We start from the raw sequence: 27205 nt of genomic DNA on the forward strand, positions 1-27205 counted from the left end.
ATTGGAAGAATTTATGATTTGGGGTATTAAAAATCATTCAGTCCTATCTGCTCATTTTGTGATTATGGAAACTGAGTCTTAGAGAGGTAAAGGAACTTGCCAAGATTATATACATAGTAAGAGGTAGAGTCAAAATCTGAACTTAGATTCTCTGACTTTAAAGACAGTGCTTCTTCATTGTGTCCTAATGAAGTTGATAAAACTTGAGTGTGAATCCTAACTCAGACACTACCTGTGTGTCCATGGACTTCATATCTCTCAGTCTCAGTTTCCTCAGCTGTAAATGGGGATAAAAATAGCACCGGAGAGCCGGTGGGCAAAAAGTTATTGTGAAAATCAAATGAGATAACACATATAAAGTTCTTTGAAAACCTTAAAGGGTATATAAATATTAGTTATTGATTACATCTATTTTTTATGAGATTAGAGGAAAGCAGAGCTATAGGAAAAGGAAAAAATAAGCATTTATAGAGCACATACTATGAGATAGGCACTAAGTTAAATTCTTTACAAATATTTTCTAATTTGATTTGCATAACAATTCTGGCAGGTAAGTACTATTATTACCCCCCATTTTACAATTGAGGAAATTGAAACAGAGTTTAAGTTACTTGTCCAGCATCACATCACAAAGCCAGTTTTGAATTCAGGCTTTCATGATTATGGGCCTAGTGCTCCATTCTCCATGCTGATCAGCTATATCATTTTGATGTTGATTCTTCTTGCATATACATTTATTGTGTTGCTTGATTTGGTTTTTCTGATCTGATTCAAATATGGAAGTTGAAGCAACATGATAGAACTAAATATACTCCAATAAGTTAAAAGTGATAATGATTTGAAGATTCTTATATAGGTCAGGGCCTCTCCAACACCAGCATTTTCTTTGTGAAAATGTCACCAAAAAAGTATTTATCACCTATGTATGCTGTAGCCTATAGGAAAAAATATAATACTTTTAAGGTAGCTGACAGGAGAGAAGATAAAAGTCAATAAAAAGAGAATTATTTATTAAAAAGATCTAATGTTACAAGAACAGTACACAGAACTATAATTTGACTGTGCCTTCCACATAGTATATACCATTATATATAGTATATATATATTTATATACAGATTGTATACAATATATTTAACAGATTGAAATGGGGCTCTATAGTACTTTCATTTTGGTATGCAAACACTTGCTTTCACAGAGTTTCAGTTGATTATAAGTAGTTTCTCAATAGCTCATGTGACATTATACAAAAATACAGTCTCTTTTAATGACTTAAGACTGCACTGTTACAATCTCATCCCAGGAAAAAGCTCAGTATTGAAGCTGGAAAATAATGTAGGGAGATAAGGACCATTGTCCTGTTGTCTACAAAGTAACAAATGTAATACATAAGTCCATAAACATTTAAAACATGTTTTATTCATAGGTTCTAAATGCAAAATACATATTCTGTTCATGTTGAATAAAAACATCTAATCACTGCTTCCTGCAAGAATAGGACATTATCAGAAACTTAAATCCATGTGTAAATACGATCTATCGCATATGCCCCCTATATTAGATTAATGGATATGAAATTCAACTTGAATTTTGTGAGTATGATGTTTTATTAGAATGTTCATTGGTAACACCTTGACCGTGGGTGTTTTTGAATGGCCAAGACTGGCAAAGTGTTCTATGGGAAATTAAGAAAAAGAGTTCAATTCAGCTGACATTAAGGTAAAGGCTATTATTGCCCCATTTTTAATCAATATGCTCTTGTCATGTGCATGGTGTGTGTGTATGTGTTTTTTAAACATAATTTGCTCTGGCAAGCTACCTCATATAGTAGAAAGTGCCTCAGCCAGCCAAGAAGTGACAATACTTTCATTTGTTTCATCAAGCAATAGCACTGAAACAGATTGTGATTACATGCATCTCCCTTTTTTGTCTCTTCCACCTTAGAAGAGCATGAACCTTTCCAGAAGGAGGTCTCCAAGGAAGAGTTTTTATGCTCTGATGACAAAGATCCTCAAAATAAAGTCCACCATCTGTCTTTGATCCATAACAATCTGGTGATTAACATGTATATTTTTAAAAATTTCTTGATTGGGATTGGCTTGAAAACAGCCTGTAAAAACCAAACCAAACCAAACCAAAAATACAACAAAGAGTACCCAACACAAAGAAGTTAGGCTGTTTTTTGTTTTGTTTTTGTTTTGTTTTCTGGAAGAAAAATGTACAAGAATTTTGAGAACAGAAGTCCTTATCCTGCTTCTCTCCCCTCCTCCTTTTCTGATTCCTTATTGATTTCATATCTGGTGCTGCTTAGTAAAGATCAAGCCCTTTTCTGCTTCCTTGTTCATTTAAAGATGTAAAATGAATGGATGTTTATAGTAGGCCTTAATTCCCAATCAGCTGTGAAACAGTAGCTGGTCCAGGCCTTCTCTGGCACATTTATTAAGACTCACTTTCTATTCTTACTACTTTTTGGAAGTAATCTTGAATGAAAAGAGTCTCTATATGAGTGGGAGCAATCCACCATACTCCATAACCAAAGAATATATTTCCATCAAGTATTCTTCTATGGTTTGAATGAGATGACTGTTGAGGTCCCTTCTAAATCTCAAATTCTATGATTCTGTGGTCCTACTGATGAGTATTAAATGATGAGGAGTAAATTGTGGTCTAAACAAAGATGGTTCTGTTCCTTTTCTCTCTCTCCTTCCTTCCCCAAAGTAACCAATGGCGGGTTCGGCAGCAGAGGAATTTGCTACTTAATGCTGTATGGAAACATAGTCTTTATTGATTAGAATGGAAACACCGGAGAGCCGGTGGGCAAAATGGCTGCATGGTACAAGGCCATTTGCAAAGAGAAGATTCCCCTTCTCTCTTTTATGCAGTGATGTAGGAGGTTCCTGAGAGTGATATAAATTAAGATAAGGACTCTCTTGTTATCTTTTGGGGACAGACAGAAGTCTCTTCCCAAAAAGGAATTTCCTGATGCCATTTGGTCTATCCAAGCAGATTACAATGGGGGCTGTAAAACCCCAGCCATCTCAGATAGCCCAAACTAGTTTGACCACATCTTGTATCAAAGGTCCAAGTCCCAAAGGAAGTTGGAGATCAAACAAAGAATACCAAAGGGGCTACCGCCCTCAACACTACTGTTGCTATCCTCTTCATCACTCAAAGAATAAAAATATATAGTTGACTGATGTTGTTGAATTTCCTATTGATGACAATGGTCAGTGTTTGGGAAAAAAAAAAGTGGGTGAGCTCTAATAAACAACCCAAGAAATCTTTCTACTTTGAATCATTGGCAGGCCTTGGCAAGTGCTATGTGGAGCACAGGTATGTCCAAAAATAGTCTACATAAAGTTGGTATATTCAAATTATTTTCTTCCATATAAAACATATATGCATCTATATTTTCATGTTAAATTTTAGTTGTTTAGAGGAAGATTGTCATGAAAAAGCATAAATAAAACAAAAGGCAGGTAATTAGATGGAAAAAAGAAAAAGTTATGTTGTATTCATGTAATTTTTTTTTGAAGTTAGAATCTATAGTACATATCAGTGTCCATACTTGTTAGCATGTGCATTTTCTGTGAAATTAAACTATATTTTTTGCTATTAAAAATAAACTTTGACTTCATTTTCAGTTAAATAATACAGTACTTGATGAAAGACAATAGCACTTAAAATAATCCCTTCTTAGTCTCCCTTCAGTTAACCTTGTACTAATGTCAAGGCCCCAACTCTGCTCTAATAACTTGCTCAGGGAATGCTTGCAGAACAGCAGATTGACAAATTTGACTATTTCAATATGCAATCATATACTTTTCCAGAAAATATTTCCTATACTTATCCTGTAATGGGCAACATAACTGAACGATTTTTCTTCTCTCCCACTGGTTTGTTGATTGCAAAAGTCAGCCTTAGGGAAAATGAGAAACACTATAGATTCAGAGTCTTTATTACTCACCTTCACTTTTTTCCTGCTCTTTTTTTTTTTTTTTTTTTTTTTTTTTTTGAAACAGTTGTACTAGACACCACTGCTTTAACAAACAAATGGCACATACTTAGGGTAATTGGTTACAAAATCAAATTCAAACCTATTAAAAAAGTAAAGAATACATTTGACAGAAATTACCTTTGCTTACAAAAGTTCCTTACATACAATCTGCATATTTTTATTGGGCCAAGAACTGTCCTCTCCTATCTGAGGACATTTACAAAAACCGAAGAGAAAACCTGATGATTAAGTAACATTTCCCCCCCAACACTCCTCTAAGTGCACCATGGGTAGTTCTAGGATTTTTAAGCTTAGCTCAGGGTTCCAACTTCTCCATTCACATAAAACTCCATCTACAGATGTAATCAAGCTAAAGTAAAACAAAACGTTAAGTCTTCAATCTTCACCATGAGGCTGAAGGGACTATCAATGCCAAGAGCAATGTTATTGATGATGAAGAAGTTGAGAAGGTGTGGAGAGAAGATTGAGCACTTGTGATTTTTCCACCTGTAGAAACAAAGAGCCATCAATAGAATAGGTTATGGCTACTATATGAAGAGAAAAGGATGTTTAATTCAATAAACACAGTGGAACTCCAGCTCAGATAACTTTTGTGATGGGAAACTCCCTGTTTGTCAGTCAAAGCACCCACTATGTGCCAGGGCTGGGAATACAAAGAAAAGAAAAACAGCTCCTTCTCTCAAGGAGCTTATATTTTAATGCATTCAAAATCTATGTGAGTAGAAAAAAAGATAAAGATAAAACTATATCTGGGAAGGAATTCTTGAAAAAGAATGTATCAGATCAATGAGACAATTTATTTTTTAAAAAAAGCCAAAAACCTCAAATAATTTGGAAATATCAATTCAGTTACACCAACAAGCATTTATTAACCATGTATTAATGTGCGATATACTAGGGATAAAAATATAAAAGAATAATCTCAATCTGTTGTTAAAGAGTTTACAATCTACATGTACACAGAGAATAAAATATAGGATAGCATGAACAGAGAGAGTGCTCTTGAGTCATTATTAGGTAGAAATTAGGAAAAACTTCCATAGGAGCTGGTACCTGAGCTCAGTCTTGAAGAAAGAAGCTAAGCATTCTAAGAGGTGAAAGCTAGGAGGGAAGGCATTCCAGGCTTGGGAGACAGCCTGTTCAAAGGAGCAAAAAGGGATTTGTATAATTTAAGTTTGGGGGCTCTCATTTTTAAAAAATCCTAAATGTTTTATATGATTACACAAGTATTACCTATATCAGATTGCTTACCTTATCAAAGAAGTGGGGAAAGGGAGGGGGGAGGGATAAAATTTGGAATTCACAACTTAAAAAACAAACAAACAATGCAACAAATGTTAAACATTGTTTTTATATATGTAATTGGGGAAAATAATATTTTAAAAATCCTAACTTTTAAAAAAATATAATTATGATATTTCAGTGTTCAGGAGTTAAAGCAAAAAAGGGTTGTCAAAATAATCAGATAATTTAGTGAATTAAGTCAAGCAATCAGTTTGGTAGGTGGACAATTATATAGATGCTTACAGGAATAGAATTTTTCAGAGCAATCAATTAAAATACTGGGTCTCTAGGTCAAATTTTGCAAAAGGAAATCTATTCCTCTGAAAAAGTAATATTTTTTTTTAAACAAGCTCTCAACTGCGTGAGGCTATGCTATGAGTTGAACTAAGTAATTAATTCAAAATATTTGAATTGTTACCTCAAAGAGACATGACCTCTCTCTCCATTCCACTATGAGTCTCTAAATTCAGGATGTTTTTCAACCCACATATCTTCTGGGGCAGTCACTGGCCCTAGTTAAAACCAGCCTAAATCCTTAGATCTAATTTACAGACTCTTCTAACAACAGAAAAGCTATCAAGTCAATCAACTAAAGTTTATAGGATTTGGTTAAGGCTTTAATTTTACTCACATCATTTTGATTTATTTTTAAATGCAATCCTTCTTTTTATTTAACTTGAACAAGAAACAGGAAATCTGGGAAGCATCTTTTATTTGGAATATTATTAATCAAAATAGCAATGTTATATTTGTTTCAATTGGTGCAAAGATAGTAACGTCCTGAAGAGTTTGGTTAACAGTGTGTGAAAAGAAAATCAAGAAAACAAAGTCTCATAGAAATATTTTTTTCTTTTTCACAGGCTTAACAAATGAGAAATGTGAAATAGTTACCCCCTATATTTGGCACTGGTGAGGCTCTTAGTAGATCATTTCATGTGATAGTTTAAAAAATATTTCTCATGATCTCTCTGAATTTCAAGAAGTTAGTATGCTTAAATAAAAACACATATATATTACACATATATGTTTACACATAATCCTATATAGATATACATATATAAATGTACATACATGTATGTGCATCATATGTATGCACACTAATTTACAAAGATATGTGTATATGTGCATACTATAAATATATGTGTATATGCACTTATCTATATATATATCTATGTATACAATATCCTTCCTTTCCCTATTTATGTGTATGTGAAAAGACAGAGGATAGAGAATAAACAGAATTAAAGAACCAGTGTCTAGATTAAGTGTCTACTATCTTTAAGACTTTTAGAGGCAATGTTACATGCTAGGGAAAAAACAAATGAAAAATTCAGAATTAAGAAGATCCAGTTGCAAGTCACATTTCTGACATAGATAGCCTGTATGACCCTAAGCAAATCAACTAACCTCTCAGGATCCAAGTAACTCTCTCTGATTGTAAGTTGCAGAGAATGCATACATGTACCTTTATAAGGGTTATTTGTCATTGTGGCTTCCCAGCAATGATGAGATAAATATAGTCCAAACAAACAACCCCCAAACCATTCAAACTGTTCTATTAAGCATAAGGGATACAAAGACAGAATGAAAAATCACTTTCAGAATACCTAAGTAAATACAATATAAGTTGCTGAGCAAGGAAGCACTACAACTTAGAAGAATCAGAATAGGCTTTGCATGAAAGGGGGGACCTGAGATGAATCTTGAGGAAAGATAAGAATTCTAAGTAGCAGAGATGAGGTGAAAGCACATTTTAGGCATGCTGGACAGCCTATGCAAAGGGACTTAGGTGAGAAATGTAATGTCATGTGGCAGGAAGAGTATTTAGGCCAATTTGGCTGGAACTGAGAGTACCTGAAGTGGGAAAAAGTGAAATAAGCATGGAAAGAAAGACCAGTCAGACTGCGAAAGGCTGAAAAAGATGATCAGAACTTGGTATTTTATTTTAGTGGCAAAAAGGAGCCATTGATGCTTTCCAGGAAATCTGGGTTCTAGTCTTGGCTCTGCCACTAACTATCTTGTCAAATCACTTAACATCTGTTAAATGAGGTAATTATACTATCCCATCTCTATGGTCCCATCCATCTCTAAAATTTCATGCTTCTAGCTTATCTAAGATGTTATGGGAGTCTACATTTTTGAAGAAAAATTGGAAAGATTCCAGAACAGAAAAGTGCATATATAACTTCATTCTTATAACAGAGGAAGATTTAATTATTCATCCTATAGAGTGATGCAGTAGAATGCTCAGTTTGTTAAGTGGGTATGGCTCAAAGAGTGTTTGGGGAATGCTGATGGCCGAAGCTAAAATACTCAAATGAATCGGAGTGCACAAACTAATATCACAGTTGTTGCTGGTGATTACTGTGTGACAAAATTTTTGTTATCTCTTTTAAAATATGAGAAAAATATAAACTATGGGACTTTTTTCAAATATTCCCTTACATTTTTAGAACTGCAGAATCTAGAAGTAGAAAAGGTATTAAAAGTGCCTGGCCCATTTAATACAGGAACTTTTCCTTGAAACATTCCAGTGAGAGATGCTTGAACACTTCTGGCATTGATGAACTCACTCTCCTATAAGGTATCCCCAAACAGCCTGGGACTAAATTAAAAGAATGCCTGAGACATCTACTAGTTGGATGACACTGGGAAAGTCACTGATCACACTATCTCTCTTTTTTCATTTGTAAAATGTGGGGATTGGATCTGATGATCTCTAAAGACATTTTCAGCTTTAAAATTGACCTATGGTCTTGTTTTTAAATAGCTCTAAACATCTGGAAGTAAATTCTTAGGAAATTTGACTTTGCACTTTAAATTCCTTCACAATCTGAATCCCACCTACCTCTTTGACCTTAATTGATATTATTCTCTTTTACCAAGCAACTCTCCCTTCCATGACCTAACCATGCTATTCACTATACATTCTTAAGAACAGGAGATAGAAGGCATTTAATAAATGCTAGTTGACTGACACAACATTCCATTTCTAGCCTCCATGTTTTCTTTTGTTTTGTATTTTCATCTCCATCTCTCAAATGCATAGCATTCTTATTTTGAATCCTTAGAATCCCTAGTTTTCTGAAAAAACATAAAGATTAGGTGCTGCCTTTTATCCCACCTTGCAGTTAATTTCTGTCCCTTTTCAATTAAATTTGAACTATTTTGTATATACTTTATACTCATGTATCTGTGTATATATTGTAATCCCCCTCCTTAAACCATCTTCCCAATCCAACCTCTCTATCCTAGAATGTCAGTCATTTGAAGGCAAGAAGTGTTTGGTACTTTTTTTCTATCCTCAGAATCTATTAGAGTACTTTGAATTAAATTTGTATGGGGGGAAGGGCAGCTAGGTGGCGCAGTGGATAGAGCACCAGCCTTGAATTCAGGAGGACCGGAGTTCAAATCTGATCTCAGACACTTAACACTTCCTAGCTGTGTGACTCTGGGCAAGTCACTTACTTAACCCCAGTCTTAGGGGGAAAAAAAATGTATGGGGGATAGAAGGGGATTACTAAATAGTTGTTGAATTAAACTAAAGGATATTAAGTCAACATTGTACTTTCAGTAATTTCTATCCATTGGTTCTAGTTAATTCCCTCTGGAGCTATACCAACTAGCTCTAATTACTCTTTTACATGACAGCCCTTCAAATATTTGGAGGCATTTATATTTCTTTTAATTTATTTTCCAGGCTAAATTATTTAAATTGCCAGTTTTATATTAATGGTATTATTGGCAGCTATAGCCAGGAGCAAATACCCAGGCTAACCCTAACAAGGTTTTCGTGGTTTAAATAAAAAAAGTAGATACATAAACATTACTTGAGAAAGCATTAGCTTAGAAAGATGAATAATAGATTGACTTCTGGGAATTAGCATACTTGAATTGACCATAACAGTGCTTACCTGAATAGGACGGTACTCTGATTTGGGAGCTAGCTGTTCCATCACCTCCTTCACTGAATGCTCGAACTTCAATAATATAAACTCCAACATCAGGAAGAAGGACCACTGCTTGAGTTTTCTCTGTTTCAATGACCTGACTGTTACTGTGGCCTTCTTGCCTATAAAAAACCTGTAAATTAAAACATAGGTTTCAATATCTAGAGGCACTGAGGTGGTTCAGTGGAAAGAGTGTAGAATTTGGTATCAGGTTGTTGAGTTCACATCCTGCCTCAAAAACTTGCTCTCTGTAGGATTGTGGAAATCCTTACCTTTCTCAGCCTCAGTTTCCTTATCTGTAAAATGAAATGACTGTATGTAATGACTGTATGTTATGGTTCTAAATCTTTTCCTGATCTAAATCTATTAGGCATTAAGCACCTAAGTGCATTGCTAGATACCAGATATTCAAAATCAAAAATAAAACAACCAAGGCAAAAAAGATAGACCTAATCTCAGCAAAGTCACAGTCTAAGGGAGAGAAATCATGCAAACAATTATGTATAAACAAGTTAGATATGAATTAAATTTGAGATAATAAAGGAAGATTTGAGCATTAAGGGGAATCAGAAAAGGCTTCTAGCAGGTGTGATTTTAGCAGGGACTTGAAGGAAGCCAGGGGAGCCAGGAGATGGAGATGAAGAGGGAGGGAATGCCAGACACAGGAACAGCCAATGAAAATACATGGACAGATGAACTTCTAGGACCAGCAAGGAGTGCAGCATCATTGGATCATTGAATAAGTTGTATGAGTGTATGAGTAGTGTGAGGGAGAGAAGGTACAAGAAGACTGAAAATGTAGGTGGGGATCTAGTTATGAAGGATTTTGATTACTAGGGACTTAAATCATAGGAGGGGGTGCAGAGAAGACAAAATGTACATATATACATAAATATAAAAGGTATACAATGTAATTAGGTAGAAAGGGGAGAACAGTAAGAAGTAGAGGAATCCAAAAGAACCTGGTATAGTCAGTTGCCCTAGAGCTAAGTGCTGAAGAAAACAAGAAGCCCCAAGAAGCTGAGGTGCACATTGAGGGAAGTTTGTTCAAAAAATGTCTGACAATGTGTGTGACAGCTTGGGGCTGGGTGAGTTATTCTGAGAAGTATGGCCTAACATGTTAGAATGACTAGCAAAATTTATAAGGCAAGATTTGATTTTATTTTGCCGATTTTTAAAGGATTTATTTTTGAACAAAATGAAACTAGTTTTCTTTGGAATCTCTCTTCTTCCCCTTTCCCCTCTTTTCTTCTCTTCAATCTCCTCACATACAATCCCCCACTTTGGTTATCAAGAAATACTGAAGAAAATCACACATTTCTTACTTTCCCCCCCCTGGAGCTCAGATTGGAGTTAGATCCGTGGAGTACTTCACAGTTTTTCCACTAGGAGCCAACGGAATTGTCTATCCCCCTTCTAACTATCACTATCTTCCTCCCTCCTCCCACTCTTAACACTTGGAAAAATTTTAGTTGGTTTGAGTAGCCCTTCTTTCAGAAGCTATTTGCTGTTGATTATAGACAACACATAGTGAGAGCAGACAATTAGTCTATTCCCTCTCTCCAGACCATTCTTTTCTCACAAAAGCAATGTGACTTAAGTTTTTATCTGAGTAATAGTAAGAGGTTACATCAAAAGCTTGAAGGGGAAAAAGGCTTCTTACTGCGGAAGTGTTCCTCCACAACAAACAGCAATTTTTATTATGGAAAGCTTTTCTTTCTATCCTATCCCACCTTAGGAAAAAATATATATATATATTTTAGAAACTGAAATGCATTAAACCTGCCTGTTGCTAAGGAGAACAATGAGTTCATTGGAGGTGGGTTTATCAAGTGAAGGGACTTGAGAAGGCACTGGGAGAGGGGGTTGGAAGTAGCGAGCCTGTGTGAAAAGCAACTGAAGGAGGAAGATTGAGATAAATTTTTATCTAGCTCAATTCTCTATTACTTACCCAGCACTTGATTGCTGCCGCCTGAACCCTAGATCATAAATTTCTCTAATTCCTTTTAAAACTTTGCTGTAATTTCTGGTTCTAATCCTAGTTTGATTTCAGATATCCCCACTCATCTGTGGCCCTCTTTAATTGGAATGAGAGCTGGAAGAAACAAGGAGCTAAAAGTCCAATCATTTCATTTGAAAGATGAGGAAACTAAGGCCCTGGAAGGTCTTACAAGTAGTCAGCACCAGAGGCAGAATTTGACCCAGAGCCAGTGTTTTTCCCCCTTCACCAATCTGCTTTTCTTCCGGTCTTCCTGGATTTTTAATGCAAAATTACCCACCTCCCCCAAATTATTATAAACTTAATATTAAGCATCAAAACAATTATGTTTTATTTACATTTCAGTAAAGTAATTTCTAAGGGGAAGGTATTTTGTGTAACAGTAGACAAAGTGGAAATGGGGTAGGAGTGGGGGAGGCCTTTTCCAGATTATAATCCTTTCACACAGCAAATACTTGATAGACATTTACTGCAATTGATTTGATTGTTTCCATAATGTCAGCAAGAGAGGAAGACCTCTAAAGTTAACCCATTTTTCAGATATGCTGAAAATATCCATGAATTATTTTCATTTAATCATTCTTCTATTTTTGTATTATTTTGATCTTTGCTCTAATTCATTGGTGGTCTGGTCAAAAACAATTGATTCAGGACATCAACAAGAAGTATTTTTCTATCAGTTAAAAGAAATTTTGTGTGTATATGTGTGATACTGTTTCATCTCTACATGTTCAGAACCTTTTGATTATTTTCTTGAAGAAAGCATTCAGAATATTAGGCTTGAGGCTTCTGAATAATCTATAAGTCTTTAGTGTACAAGTCTTACCCTTGAACTATATTTTTAAAAAATGTAGATATCATGAGTCTACTAATCTATAGACACAGGAAGATACTACAGAGTTCAAATTATTTTTGTGGGACCCCATTCTTAAAAACCGTACTTCCTGAGCTCTCACAGATGTATTTACCTTTCTATAGATATCCAGAGAATTCAGGTAACTTACAGTAAAGTCATTTAGTGTATTGGCATAATAAAAATTACATTCTCTAACTGTCCCATAAACCTAGGGCACTCTTTCCATCACCTAGTGCATACACACCATCAGCAAGAAGAGTAAGCAATTATAGTCATGATGCATGAGGGTCCTAAATGTGGGGAGGACATGGAAGTAGGTTATGTCTTTAATGCTGCAGGACCTTTGATATTTTCTCATGATGTTCTCATATTGTTCCTTGCAAAATATAGCTTTTCTCTTGCATGCATCACTCTGATGTATTCCCTTGGCCTACTCTTTGCCCTTTACATTGTGGGAAATATCATTTGCTTTTCTTTGCATCCTTAGTTCGCAGCATAATGCATGGCAGTAGGTATTTAATAGGTAGTAGATATTTAATAAATACTTATTAACTGACCTTTCGCTGAGTGCTGAATAATTCATAGATTGAGTGGGTAGATGGTTCCATTGTTTGTCCCTAGTCTTCATTAAGTCCAGCTTTAGGCTTAATTGAAATTTTGACCCACAGTAATACTATGCTTATTTGAAGAGCTGAAACTCTTAATCTAGAATGAGTAGGATTAGTATAGAACAAGAACTGGCTTCTGAAGTTCTGCTCCCTTGGAGTCTTGCCTTTGAGCCTTACTATCTATTGATCAGCAAGGTCTAGTCCCACTACTGGTCCAGGAACCAAATTCTTTCTTTTCCATCTTTGTTTGTCAAGTAGGACCCTGTGCAGTAACCGTGTGGACTGTCTTCTATAACTAAAGAGAAGGAATGAGCAGGAAACCACCTTTTTCTAAATGATTCAGTGACTAGAACTCAAGCTCTTGGATCTGTTATTTACCAATGAGGTAACTCTTAAAAGTTTCTGCTGCTCTGGAAATTTCCCTTCTCTGCTGGAATGGTGACTTCTGAGATCATGAAGTAACCATAATAATTATTCAAATTTTCTCCTATCATATACACACGGAGTTGAAATTTAGTAACTAGTGTTACTTAATTCCTCTTTCAGAGTGCCTAATGAGCATGTTTCCTATGACTATGTGATTCTCCTGTTCAGATTCCATTGTCATTACAATCACTACTTTTTTTGTATAGCACCACTGTAATGTTGGAGCTTAAAATTGGTAGATCTTCACTATCACTGATTTAGATTTTTTTTTTTTAAATTGGAAATGTTGGTATATCTTTTCTATTTTTTGTATTTGTTATCTGCTTTCAGTTTGATCTTTAACATTCTGAGTTAAAGACAACCAAGAGGAGATGACAGGATGGATAGATCTCCACTTATTGTCTGTTCGGCCCTGAGCAAGTCACTTAACCCCAGTTGCCTCCTGCTCCTCCCCCCCCCTAAAAAAAAAACAAAAAAAAAAAACAGCCAAGAGGCTTAGTAAAGAGAGTGCTGGACTTGGAGTCAGGAAGACATGAGTTCAGATTTATTTGTGTGAGCCTGAGCAAATTATTTGGCCTCTGTGTTTCTGTTTTCTCATCTGTAAAATAAGGAAATTGAATTCTATGGCTTCTAAGGTGCCTTCCTATCTTACATTTATGATCTTATGTTGATAAGGGTTAATTAGGTCTCATGCCAGACTTTCAGCAAATTTGTTTTTCCCTTCATTGATTCTCAATGTTTTTATGAGGCGATACTGTTCATAATCTTTCTCTATCCTTCATAAGATTTTGCAAATGAGTTTATATTAGAAAGTGAGTGTATAATATAGTATTTTAACAATAGGCTTGATCCTACTGCTGGAATTAATTATTCATTTCATGAAGCTACATTAACTCTTTCAGCCCACAGGAGAGGTCTTTAGTGCAATCTGAGAATTGTTTACTGCATTGCCACCAAATCAGTATACATTTCTAAGAAAATGTTTTTGTCATACATCACATATAGAAAGGAATTATCATTGGGCAAGGAAATAAATGGCAAGATCTTTCAGGTCAAGGAATCTGTATGGGAATTAGCATGGTATAGTGGAAAGGACCTTTTACTTGAAATCAGAAGATCTAGGTTTGGGTCTTATCATCTTGAGCTCAGAGAGTTCAGTTGAACTCTCTGAGTTTTAATTTCCTTACCTATTATATTTACTAATATATTTCTATTACCTAAGTGGGAATAAGAATAATTTGTATTAACCACTTCTTAGGGTTGTTTTGATGATTAAATTATATTACAATGCTTATACAATTTTATTCTCACAAGGCTGTTGGGAGGATTAAGAGGTAATTTTTGTAAAATGCTTTGAAAACCTTAAAGAGCTTTATGGATATGAGTTTTTATATACCAGTGATTTATAATAATAATGTATTACACAAATTAAAAGAAATACAGAACAGAGGGAAAATCCATCTTTCACATAGATATCAAAGTGATTTTCCTAAAGTGTAAATCTAACCATATCATTCTTCTAGCCAACAAATTCCAATGGTTCCCTGTTGCTTCTAGGATTAAATATAAGCTCTTCTGTTTACAGCAGCTTTTGAAACTTTTCCCAACCCAGTCCCAGTTTCCTATTCCAACCTTATTATATACATCACTCCTTTTTGAATAATCTTTGATGTAGAAATACTGAGCTTCTGACTGCTCCTTACTACTCTTCAAACATGACACTTCATAGCTAGCCTATCTGTGTCTTTGCAGAGCTTGATCCCCAAGCCTAGGAAGTACCTCTATCTAATCTATACTTTTATGAATCCCTTTGTTTTCTTTAAAACTCTCTTCACACAACAATTTGTTTGCTCCTATTCAGCCCCTTGGATTTTATCCATGAGATTTTCTTGATAAAGATATTGGAGTGCATTGCCATTTTCTTCTGCTTTGGGTTCCCATTTTACCGAAGAGGGACTGAAGCAAATAGAGGTAATATGACTGAGACCATATTCTTCCTGACTATAAGCCTGGTGTTCTACCCACTTCACTACCTAACTGCCCTGAAGCAACTACATAAAACCTTTCTGAATCCCTCAAGATCCTAGTGCCATTTCCAAAATATTTACCTTGTATTCCTGTTATATATACCTATATCATATTTATGTCTAGTATATATGTTATGTAATATAGAATTCATCATATAAGAATATAATTCTTATATTAAATAATAAATAACAGTATAGAATATAATGTATAAATATATTATATTTAAATATATATATGTGTGTGTATATATATATATATTCTGCATATATTCATGTATGTATTGTTTCCTCCAAAAGGAGTTCCTTCAAGGCAGGTCCTGTTTGAGTTTTGTCTCTGCCCAGCACTTATAGAGTATGTGACATTTTATGACCTAACAATGTGGGCCTCCTTACAGTTCCTGAAACACAACACTTTTCTTCTCATCTCAACTACTTTTGCACTGACTCTCCCTTACACCCAGAATGTTCTATCCCCTCACTTCTACCTCTTAGTTTCTCTTATTTCTTTCAAGATATGTTTCAAATTCCATTGTCTACAGGAGCCTTTTCTGGATTCCCTCACCTCCCAATATCTTTCTCCCTCATATTACCTTCCATTTACATTATATATATATATATATATATATATATATATATATATATATATATATATATATATATATATATATATATATATATATATATATATATATATTTTATGAGTTAATTATTTACATGATATCATGTAAAGGGCCTCTTTTTGGGGGGATATCTCCAGTATTGAACACAAAACCTGGCAGGAATACTTAATAAATTCTTGTTAATTGAATTAGTAGGAACTTAATAAATGCTAATTGATTGAAGACAAACAAAATGTTGGCTTTGGTTCAAAGCCTGATATTGACTAATTAATCTCCCTTGGGAAACCTTTCAGTCTCAGTTTCTTTATCTGTAAACTGAGGAAATAATACTTATAAAAGCTATCTTACTGAGTGGTTGTGAGGAGATAATTAATGTATGTAGAATATTCTGATAAGTTTAAAGTACTATAGAAATTTTATCTATTATTATTGATTATTTTTTTCCATCTCAAAATGGACAGAACTTCCACTGTGTCATGTCTTAAATAGGCTTTGTGTACAAGCTTATCACATAAAATTTATAATATTATTTCAATGGGGAAATTTGTTCTGAGTCACAACCAACTTACAAATAAACACATGGAACATATTCTGTTTTTAAACTGAGGATTATTTGTACTCCCCCCACCTTGTTGTCCTATGAATAGCCCTTCTATTAGTTTATTGTTGTTCCTTTTTGTCTCTTAAATTTGAGCTTGCTTTGGCTCTAAGGAGAGAGATCACATCAGACATACAAGGATTTTTAAATTCTTATACTAAACTATCCTAAATTATAGAAACACTTTCCCTTCCCCCAAAGCATACAAGAAGCATTAGCAGTTCTTTTTGCAGAAAGGGAGGAGCTGGTTAAAACTATGATCAGTGTCATAGGGTTTCTGATCTTCTGAACTGCAGCTGGGTAAGGAATTAGAATTTTGATGATCTACAATGTGAGGATGAGAAAGCACATTTGCAAGAATAAGACACTATGCAATTTTAAGCAATGTTGGCATGGAAGTGACTGTTTCAGAGGACAGTGTAACTATGGTTCAATAAATTATAATTCTTCTGACAGAAAAATGCAGCCACCAATGCATAACTAATGCTGCTCCATGAAAACTGCTGTAAAACCTCAGACTGAAGATAACTGTGGCTCAAACTGAAATTTTTGAAGACAAGGCAAGGACAAAAAAAAATCCCTAAAACCCCACAACACGTGAATACATGACATCATAAAGAGTAAGTGATGATATAAATTCTTTATGAATTTATTCGAAGAGAAGCAGAATTAAGAGTTAATGAGTTGGCAAGCTAATAAGAGAGGAAGAAGAACTTTGGAATTAATAGTCACTCAAAAATGCCTTTGGACGTAATGCTAATTTCTAACTTCTGTCCTAAAGAGGATAAGGAAGAAAATTATGGAAAAGATCATAGATTTAGAACTAGAAGAGAATTTAGAGGTTATATGACACAATACATTCATTTTATCTATCTATCATCTATTTTTCTACATACTTAATTTTGAGATTGGATCTTCCTATCTTGCATAGAGTGCAAGTGCAATGACCACTCATAAACTGACTGCATTACTGATCTGCTCTGAAACTTACCTATTTTGTTTTCAACTTGGGCCAGTTCTAAGCTCCTTAGTTAGCCTGGTGATTCCAAACTCCTGGAGGCTCACTATATTGGTAATGAGCTTAGTGTGGACACCTGATTGGTTTTAGCCTTCTTGTAGCTCAAAACTCCAGAGCTTAAGTGATCACCAACCTCTTTCTCCTCCATAGTAGGAATTATAAGTGTTTACCACCATTTACCTCAACTCTCATTTAATAATGGAGCAATCTAAGGCTTGAAATAATGAAGCAACTTGCCCATGATTTTGCAGGTGGTAAATGGGCAGAACTGGATTTGAATATGATCCTATGACTGTATATAAAATGCTTTTCACACTGAAGATCAAATCAAGACCTGTTGAAAATAGCTATTGAGAGAAGTCAGGCAAGGGAAGCCTTTGAAATCTGAATGTAGACAAATCGACAGGTTTACATGACAGCTGTCTTCAGGCATGAGGGGAATTTTTCTGATGGATTGTCTGGCTTGTTTTCAATTACAGTTAAAATGGAGAAAAAAAAGAAAAGTAGCATTGTTCTTTTTGAAAGTATAATCTAAAAATGATTCTTACAATATTGTCACTTCAACGCATTAAATTGAGCAACATTTAGCAATCACCTACCATGGGCAAACACTATTCTAAGCACTGGGAATAGCTACCATGATGAAAATGACAATTTCTGGCCTCAGCAATATTTTAGAGGGCATTAAAATACATAGAAAAAATACAATACAAGGTTCATTGTAATAGGGGTAAGGATCATAAATTATAGGAAGACTGGGTAGTGCAGTGGAAAGAACACTGAACTTGGAAGTATTGAATTTGGGTCATAGGACTTTAGTTCAAATCCAAGCTCTTTCACTTGGTATCTATGTGTTCTTGGCTATTTAACATATCTCTTAGACCTACTTTCCTCATTTGAAAATGAAGGGCTTTGGACTATTCAACCTCTAAGCTCCATTGTAGATGTAGATCTATGATCCTCTAATTCCAAGTAAGAGATAGAAGGAAAAAACTAGAGGCTGAGTATCTTATTAAAAACAAAAAACAAAAAAAACAAGGAGAGAGAGAATGCATTTAACTAGTCATATAAAGGAGGGTTTCATGGAAGAGGTAGCACATGAGTTTTCAAAGCAAGAGACTGTGGGGATGAGGAGTGATTGTGTTCCATTTATGGAATGGGGGGCAAGGACTGAATTGGGGAATAGAGAGCAGTTCAGTTTGGCTGGAGCATGAATGTATAAAGGGATATGGTATGTAATACGACTGAAAAAATAAGTTGGAACGAGACTATGTAAACCTTTATATACCATTACAAAGAGATTGTGTGTGTGTGTGTGTGTGTGTGTGTGTGTGTGTGTGTGTGTGTGAGAGAGAGAGAGAGACAGAGAGACAGAGAGACAGAGAGACAGAGAGAGACAGGTAGATGGACAGAGAGAGATGGAGAAACAAAGACACTCAGAGAGACAGAGAAACAGAAAGAAGAAGAAATAGGAACACATGCACACATACAGAAAGAGTTACAGAGAAGCTGACAGAGACAGAAAGAGACAGAGAGGTCAATATTACGGAAATGTGAGCATTGAGTTTATTTTTTTCTACCACCATTTCCTTGAAAGAATGGGAGATATGGGACTCTGGGAAGCGTTTTCCAAAGGTACAGGAAAAAGACTAGGATGAATATTGACAGGAGAGTGGCTGAGCACTGTTCTCCTGGGAGGTATTCATAGGCACTAGTCCCAGATTCTGATTACCAGATTCTTTTTCTAACAAAGAAAATGTATGCCAGAAGAGGGTTCCAGGGAGTGAATTGTTATAGCAAGAAGCACAGTTCTTATAGAAGTCCGGAGGTTATGCTCCTTCACTTACGCATAAGTCTGTGCAAAGATGAGAAGTTGGGGGTGGGTGGTGGTGGTGGTAGTGGTTGGTAGAGTGGTAAAGATTTTTTTCTTTTCTTTCTATATCCAACGACTTCTGCTGAGCAAAAAAGCGATCCAGGTTCATTTTAGGATTCATGCCAAATAATACATCTTTCTACAAAAGTATGTATCACTGTTAGAAAGTTAACTCCTGTAGGAACTACAGAAATGATATGGCTATATTTATATGTCTATTTATATCAGTGTTGGTAAAGAATATGAATCTGCATTTCCTTGTCAAAATTGGATAGAATGAGGACATTCTCATGATCCTAAGTTTGGGGAATATATTCAAGAATAGGGTCCTCACCACTGTAAGCATTTATTTAGATGAAATATATAAGATCAGGTACTTTTATTTGGTCCTTTTATTCTATCGTCATGATCATTTATAAGCATGGCATTAATAAAATATGTAGTTGGTTCTAATTTGGGAGATGCAAAAAAGAGCAATAAGAGATAAGGCTTAATATTAATTGACCTGAACAGTTTATAAATATGCACAACAAATTGCCAAATGTGATTCAGCTTCTAAAAATGAAAGCTATTACATTTTGGGAAGAGCAATCTGAGACCATGGTCTACACACCATTTATATTCTTTATTATTGCTACTTGTTGGCAGGGGCTCTTACTGATAAAAGTGGAATTTTTAATAAAGATTGCAGATGTCCAGGATATCCCAAAAAGCATATGAATTTAAGTGAGGGAAGAGAAATACTGCCTTTTAGGAAATGTCCCTTTTAGGGAAATTACTTATCTTAATGAGATGTAGACTTCTCTCCCATGATTTTCTCTGGATTTTTCTCTTAAGAGTTCTTTAGAAGAGTGTCTGTTTTTGATTAATTTATTTTTTACTCCATTGATTGTGTGTGCCTGTACAAGGGCCACTTTGTCCCTTCTTAATCCAGATAAAAATGCAGATTTTGGAATAAAAGTCTGTACTTCTTGTTTTAAGGTAAAATGGACTGGCTTGCATTTGAATTCTCTTGGTTTATGTTGTGAAGTTAAAGCTTCTATTTCCTTTCATTTTTTCTTTTTCTTTTTTATTCTCTCTCTTTTTTTAAATTAATTCAAGATTTGTTTATTGCCTTTATACATCTTCCCAATCTTGGCCAAAAAGGAAATCAAAGTTTACTTCCTTGTAGAGCAGCCTTCTTTTATTTCTGGAATTTTTTCATCCTTCTCAGTCTCTTCTGGAAATGAGAAATCTGCATTATCTTACTTAAAGAGCTATCTGGTTCCTTTACTTATTATGTAAGATCCCCAGATTTGAGACCCAAACTTCTGACTTTGTGTATTCAGGTCATAAGTTCTTGAAACTTTCTGCTGCTCCGTAACTCACACTCTTCAGTGAAGGAGGGAATCTGATTGTCCTCACTCTTTCAATTGTACATATGATGTAATGACAACATTTTGACCAAATTGCTCCCTTTAATTTTATAACATATGCTTGGTTTGAAGGGGATGTTTATCTATGAATTGTTTTGTGGGAAAGAAGAAACCCATGGAGGAAGAAAGCATTGAATGTTGAAGGAGATGTGTTCTGAGGATATCTTATCTTCCTACCTTGAAGTGTAGACAATTGGTGCATTCAGATGATCAGAAATTTAAAACTGAAAGCCAGAAAGTCCAACCCACGGATGAGGAAATTTAGAGTCTGGGAGATTAAAATATGATTTGCTCAAGGTTATATAGATGACAATATCTGAATTCAAATCCAAGTATTCTAACTCAAAATCAGATGCTCTTTCTACTTCCACATTCATGTTGCCTTCACATGCTGAGCTTAGGAGGAGATTCAAATCAGTAAGTCAACAAATATTTATTAAATTTCCCCTTTGTGCCAGGAACTATGCTATGTGCTAAGCATTCAAAGACAGATAAAAGAGTCTGTTCTTTCCAGGATTTCACAGCCTAATGGGGGAGACAATATGCAAATAGCTCTGTATGAACAAGTTAAATACAAAGGAAATTTCTCTATACTGGAAATACGCAACAGATGGAAAGCAATAGAATTACGGGAGATCAAGAAAACTTTCTGTGAAACATGGAACTTAAAAGAAATAAAAGGAAGCTAGGAAGTGGAACTTAAAAGAAATGAAATAAGCTAAGAAGTAGAATTAAGGAAGCAGAACATCCCAATCAAATGGAGCCAATGAAAATTTCTTCAATAAGTGGAGGCAAGTGGGTGAGTGAGTGTGAGTGTTCAGGAGAAGTATGTGTGGAATGGGGGGAGGATTTTATATTTGATTCTGAAAGTAATAGAAAGCTATTGGAATTTCTTATTCTAATCTAATTATGAGATATGAAGAATCTATATTGAATGGCCATAAAGAGTTTCTTCAAAATTTAGTCTTTAAAATTTCAATCATTAGATCCAAATTGTTATACTCCACTGCCTAGTTTTTGTAGTAATACTTCTTTCTAATTAAAAAAAATTGTCAAAGAATTTTATGAAGTTGGATTCACCAATACTTTTATAAAATCTATAATAAGCAATATTAAACTGATACTACAGTATTGACTTTTAAGGCATAATCATCTTACTAATGGCCAAGCATTATTTAAAAAATTTTTTTAGTGCTTTCTGCTGAGTTCTCTGTCTCTCTTCTCTTTTCTCTCTGACCCTCTCTCACTCTGTCTCTTTCTGTGTGTGTGTGTGTGTGTATGTGTGTATTTGTGTATGTTTCTGTCTCCTTCTCTCCCTCTCTCTTCTCTTTCCACATATACATATGTACGTATGTATACATACACACAGGGAAAGCTAGAAAATATTAGTTTGAACTATTCCAAGGTAAAATTTGCAAACATTTTAATGTTTATAGATATCACACTGGCACTTGAGATGATCTGTATATGAAGATGCTGTTACCAATGGAGTTAGTTTTGCATATGAAATGAAGAAGAGAAGCCCAAGCCCAGCAGTCTTTTCCTCATGAACAGTCTACCAATTTTTGGGACACCTGTCACTGCTTTTAATTGGCTCTTTTGAAATTCACAAATGCAGTGACAGTTTTGTGAAACAAAACCATCTCATGTCTGAGTGCCACATCCTGTCATTATTTGTTCATTGCTACGGCATCCTAGTAGCTGGTAATCATGTTTCCTTGGTCCTGAAGATGTTTTTTCACTACCTCTTCTTCCTTCTAGGATGCTTTTGTTTCTTCTGACCCAACCACTTTAGGTGATTGGACAGCACTGACTTCCCTGCTGGACAGAAAGATACCTTTCACGTAGATAATTTGAAAAAGTCCAAGAAAGAACAATAATATGGTCTATTTATGAAAACTAAGGTTGAGAAACATTTTGGGATGTAATCTCACAGAAGAATAGAGAAACACTAACCTTGTAGCCCACTACTTCTGATTCATTTGCTAATGGTCTGACAGGTTCCCAACCAAGAGAAACCTGAGAGCCTTGCTGCTCCCACATAATGTTGCTTGGTGCTTGGCTAGGAGCTGAAAAATAAAAGAAAAAAGTAAGTTGGCAGGTTGCATTTAAATACATTTCTTCATTTTTAATTTTGGTATTTCAATGCTTTGTTGAGCTTATGGTTGGCTGACATTATAGGCTTCTTTCCAGCTGGAGTTGGATAAGGTGCTTTTTTTGCTCCAGGAGTGTCATTTTAATAGCTACTCTGCTGAGCTTATGAACCTGAATCCTTTTATCTTCCTTCTGTGTCAAAACCGCTTAGCCTTGTTTCACAGGAAGATAACCTTTGTCTATTGTGAATACAAAATTTCCTGTTATTCTTTTGGAATTCAGATCTAAGCATTGAGGCAAGACTATGAATCAAAATGACCCTCCAACCCTATTAAGTATGTAGCACATGTGGAATCCAGAACTGCTGAAGATGTTTTCCCTTTTCCTGAAAAGCACAAGGAGCCCCGGTCACTTACGGGATTTTTTGGTAGCTGCTCGTACTTCACTGCTAGGTGGTCCATAGCCAGCACCATTGTATGCCCTCACTGTCAGATGATATAACGTATTTCCTTCTAATCCTGTCAGAATGATAGATGATTCATTTCCCCCAGTTTTGACTGTTTCAGCTGCTTCTTCTTGCTCCATATCTTTCCAGTAACCCACCTGTTGACAAATCATAATGAGACAGATTAATTTACAGCATTTTCTCTCTGCTTGGGAGGGCTTGTACCTTTCTAGGACATTGCTGAATATCTGTTTATTGCAAAATATTTTCTGTCACTAACACACACACACACACACACACACGAACACACACACACACACAAAGACCCTGCAAAAAATCTTAGAAATCATAACCTTTGCCGTTCCTTTTCTAGCAGCATACCTCTCTCACACATGTGGAGAGCCATTATGTCACACGAGTGCTGAGCAAATCAGTGCAATGTACTGCCCAGTAGCCTGCTGGCATGAGGTGGTGGGACCAGCTATGTGGAACAGCAAAGGATAAATGCTGACAGGAAATCAGAAGTACTTCAAAGAACCTCAAAGCAAGCTCACCTCTCTCAGGTCATTGGGACCATTTACTGTGCAAAGTCAAGAAACTTTGAATGAATCAGTGGGGAAGGGGGCATAAGCAATGTTTCCTTTCAGGCTTTGACTAAAGAACAGTTCCCAAATCTGTGTCAGGATAATGAATAAGAGTTGACAGAATACCTTAAGATACCCCATAGCAGGTTAGTCTTATAGAAATAGCATTGCTACCTTACAGAAAAAAAGGAAAGGATTTTACTTGGTAGTCTTCTGGAACATGTTTCTGTCAAGTGCAATTTGTCATAGGCATCTTGTTCTTTTCTTTACCCCAAAGTTAAGATGACTTCTCTGGGGAACAAGTGCTTAAAGTGCTTATACTAAATTTGCTCTTTTTGTGTGAAATTAAATTACTGATTTCTAATGAACAAAGTCTTATCCTTATTCAGACAAAAAAAAAATACCTCAAAAGAGATTATTTTTCTAGCTGACCTGCCAAATCACTGAACCTAAACCAATGCAAATGAGACAACCTAATTCATATGTGAATGACTCCCTAGACTAAATTGAGAGTTCTGACCCCTCTCTTGAACTAAGACCTGCTTTTCCCAGCTACCTGCTGGACAGTTTCATTTGGAAGACCCAAATAATAATTTACATTTCTTAAACTCTTTCAGGTTGGCAAAGGCAATTCCAACTCAGCAGGTCTAAAGTTGAGCTCTATTCTCCCAGCTCCCAACCTGCTTCTCTCTCTGATTCAATTCTAACATGCTACTGCCACTGACTGAATCCTAGATTCAAGCCTTCTGAGTCACTTTGGATTCCTCTCTTTTCTTCTTTTGTCCTGCTGTAGGGTATGATATCATAGAATGAGTTCAGGTAAAGATCTGGTTTCTAATCCTGACTCTGATATTTACTTTCTGTGTGATTTTTGCAAGCCATTTACTTTCTCTAAGTCTATAAAATTGGAATAATAATACTTCTTCCTTTCTCCTATTTTGTCATGAGGAAAATGATTTGCAAGTCTTAAAGAACATTATAAGAGTGACATGATGGTGTTATCATTATCCCATCCTTCTGATTTTGAATGATGATGTAGCAATTACCAAATCTTACTGATTTTATTTTTTCCACTTGCATATATCTCATATTTTTCATTCTCCAGCCAAAAATCTCAGTTAAGGGGTTTTTATTACTTCTGGATAATGTTGTCCTTCATTCTCCAAGAGAACCAAAGAGACATCACTATGTTAGAGTACAGTTACAATGTTTCCAACTATGGCTGATTAGACAATATAATATTGGAATACTCTGCCACACATTACCTAAATTTTCCTTTTTTCATATTTTCAAGATTTGGGATGGAAATTGTTAAACTTGTGTAACTATTGCTATGTTTGAGGGATTTTTAGTCTGTTACATATAGGAATTTTGATTCACTCTTGGGATTTATATATGGAATGGTTATTTGATAATTCATTTCTGTAAGAAAAAAAATGGAGGAAAACATAGGAAATTGGGGAAACTGATGTATTTTCTTAGGCACTTCTGCCCCACCCTCTATCTTACTAGTGCAGATTTAATTGGAAGTCCTTTAAACAGTCCTTTACTCCTTGCTTAAATTTACTGGACTGGTTTGCTGGTTATGCTTTAACTTTGAAATCCTTTATTCTGTTGAATTCCCCTGGCAGACTCAGTTTTTGGAATTATTTTTCAGAAACGTCCAGAAATCAGACACCTGTCCTGGGACTGGCAGTCTCTCTGATCTTTTTCTCCACTCCTGTTATCCCAGGTCCTTAATATTTCAGCATACTTAAAAGGAACTTACAGTTTAGTGTCAGGCCTCTAAAAGTTTGGGGTTTGCCTGCCTTGGTCTAACTGCATAATCTGCTCAGAAATCTGATCCTTTCTGCAGCCCTGTCTGTTCCTCTGGGCAGGGACAGGTGGAGCTACTCCAAGCCTCTCTCTTCTCCCCTAGAGTAAGTTGCCCCTCTGAATGGGCAGCAAAACTGTTTTGAGCCCTGCTGCTCTGTAAGCAGAGGCTGAGTCATGCACAAATGACCACAGGCAGTTCTCTTGGAAGAGAGTTATCTATTGTTAGAGAATTTAAATATATCAATAAAGTAACAGAAATGCTCTTCTCCCAGTCCTTCCCCACACTAAAGAAAAATATAAAGTCATTTCCATGGGGAGGGCACTGATAACTGAGAGGATGAGGATGAGCTGAAGGGAATTAAGCCAATCCTTGAAGAAAATAATGATTTCCATGAGGACACTGGGGAATAGATTTTAGGCACTCACCATAGTGTATCCCCATTAAGTCTTCTAGAAATTTAAAAGTTTTCAGTTCCTTTGTCTATAAACTGAGTTTCCTTTTAGAATGAGCTCTCTTTTTGATTGGTTCCTCTTTCTGTTCAAATATCTGCCTCATAGAATTTTTGGTTTAGAAATCCTTTTTTTACTCAATTTGTTGGCATAGATGGGATAACATACACTCTGGAGACAACAAGAATGGACATCTTTCCATGATATTCAGCTGCTTTCTATCTATCCATGTGTATTTTAGTTGCTGAGTCATCCTTGTTGGTCTGTACCTCTCTTTTGGTAGTTGGGGAGAAAGGTTAATGTTTAGATTTCTGGTTTCACAATTCATCAAACCTTTCTTTCCCTTCATAAAACCCACAGTTTTGGTACATTAGATAAAACTATCTTCTCTTCCTTCCCTAAATAAAGGGCTTTACACTACTAATAATTTATATAAGTTCTATGTTATTTAACCTAGATATTTCATGTAACCTTTCCTTTCTGCTAAAGAACTCGTCTTCACCATGCATAGTTTTTGCCTTTCCAGTTCAATTACTCTAGTGAACTTTATGTGGAACTGACCTAATAAATATTCCAGGATCATTAGATTATAAACTCCTTGAGGGCAAGGACTACTGTTGATTCTCCCCCCATTTTTGATATTTCCCCATTCTTAATTCAGTGCATTTTGGGACTATTAAATCCTAAGAAGTTGGAACCCCAAGTTACCACTGCTCTAGCCTCTCTATTAATATAACATCTAAGAGCAGGCAAGTTCTCTCACTGAGGATTTGAAAATATGCTCATCATTTGAAGGCAGGATATTTGATTAGTGAGGGCATTCCCTGATTGTTTCAGTTTGGCAGAACCCCAGTCTGCAGACACAAATTATGTATAAGGCACAATTATTCAATTTACACTTTATGATTGTTATTTGCTGGCACACACAAATATGATGCTTCAAGTTATTATAATTGTTTTGTGCCCTGTAGTTAATCATACTTCAAAGAGTAGAATTTTTTAAAAATAAGATTAGTTAAATAAACAATACTTAGTCATTCTTGTTAATATTGATGAGACTGTTGAACATTGGGTTGGGGGTTGAGATTAAAAAAAAGTTTACAGTGGAGGAAAAATAAGATAAGAAT

General features: G+C 35.4%; 1 protein-coding gene across 5 annotated transcripts in view; it reads right to left on the reverse strand.

Annotated features, from left to right (window-relative positions):
* Positions 1-736: 736 nt before the first annotated feature.
* CNTN5 (contactin 5) overlaps positions 737-27205 on the reverse strand; it is a 1627773-nt gene continuing 1601304 nt past the window's right edge. For 4 of the 5 annotated variants that reach the window (XM_074304446.1, XM_074304445.1, XM_074304444.1 and 1 more), the window contains 4 exons: positions 23201-23387; positions 22647-22759; positions 9215-9383; positions 739-4502 (listed from right to left, as the gene is read on the reverse strand). In XM_074304446.1, the coding sequence (XP_074160547.1) occupies positions 4399-4502; positions 9215-9383; positions 22647-22759; positions 23201-23387 (573 nt within the window). In that variant the 3' untranslated portion in view covers positions 739-4398. Of the gene's footprint in view, positions 4503-9214; positions 9384-22646; positions 22760-23200; positions 23388-27205 lie in introns of all 5 variants that reach the window. The other variant, XM_074304449.1, reaches the window with a different exon arrangement.

Source organism: Sminthopsis crassicaudata, chromosome 3 (assembly GCF_048593235.1).
Source record: "Sminthopsis crassicaudata isolate SCR6 chromosome 3, ASM4859323v1, whole genome shotgun sequence".
In the NCBI taxonomy this organism is placed as follows: domain Eukaryota; kingdom Metazoa; phylum Chordata; class Mammalia; order Dasyuromorphia; family Dasyuridae; genus Sminthopsis; species Sminthopsis crassicaudata.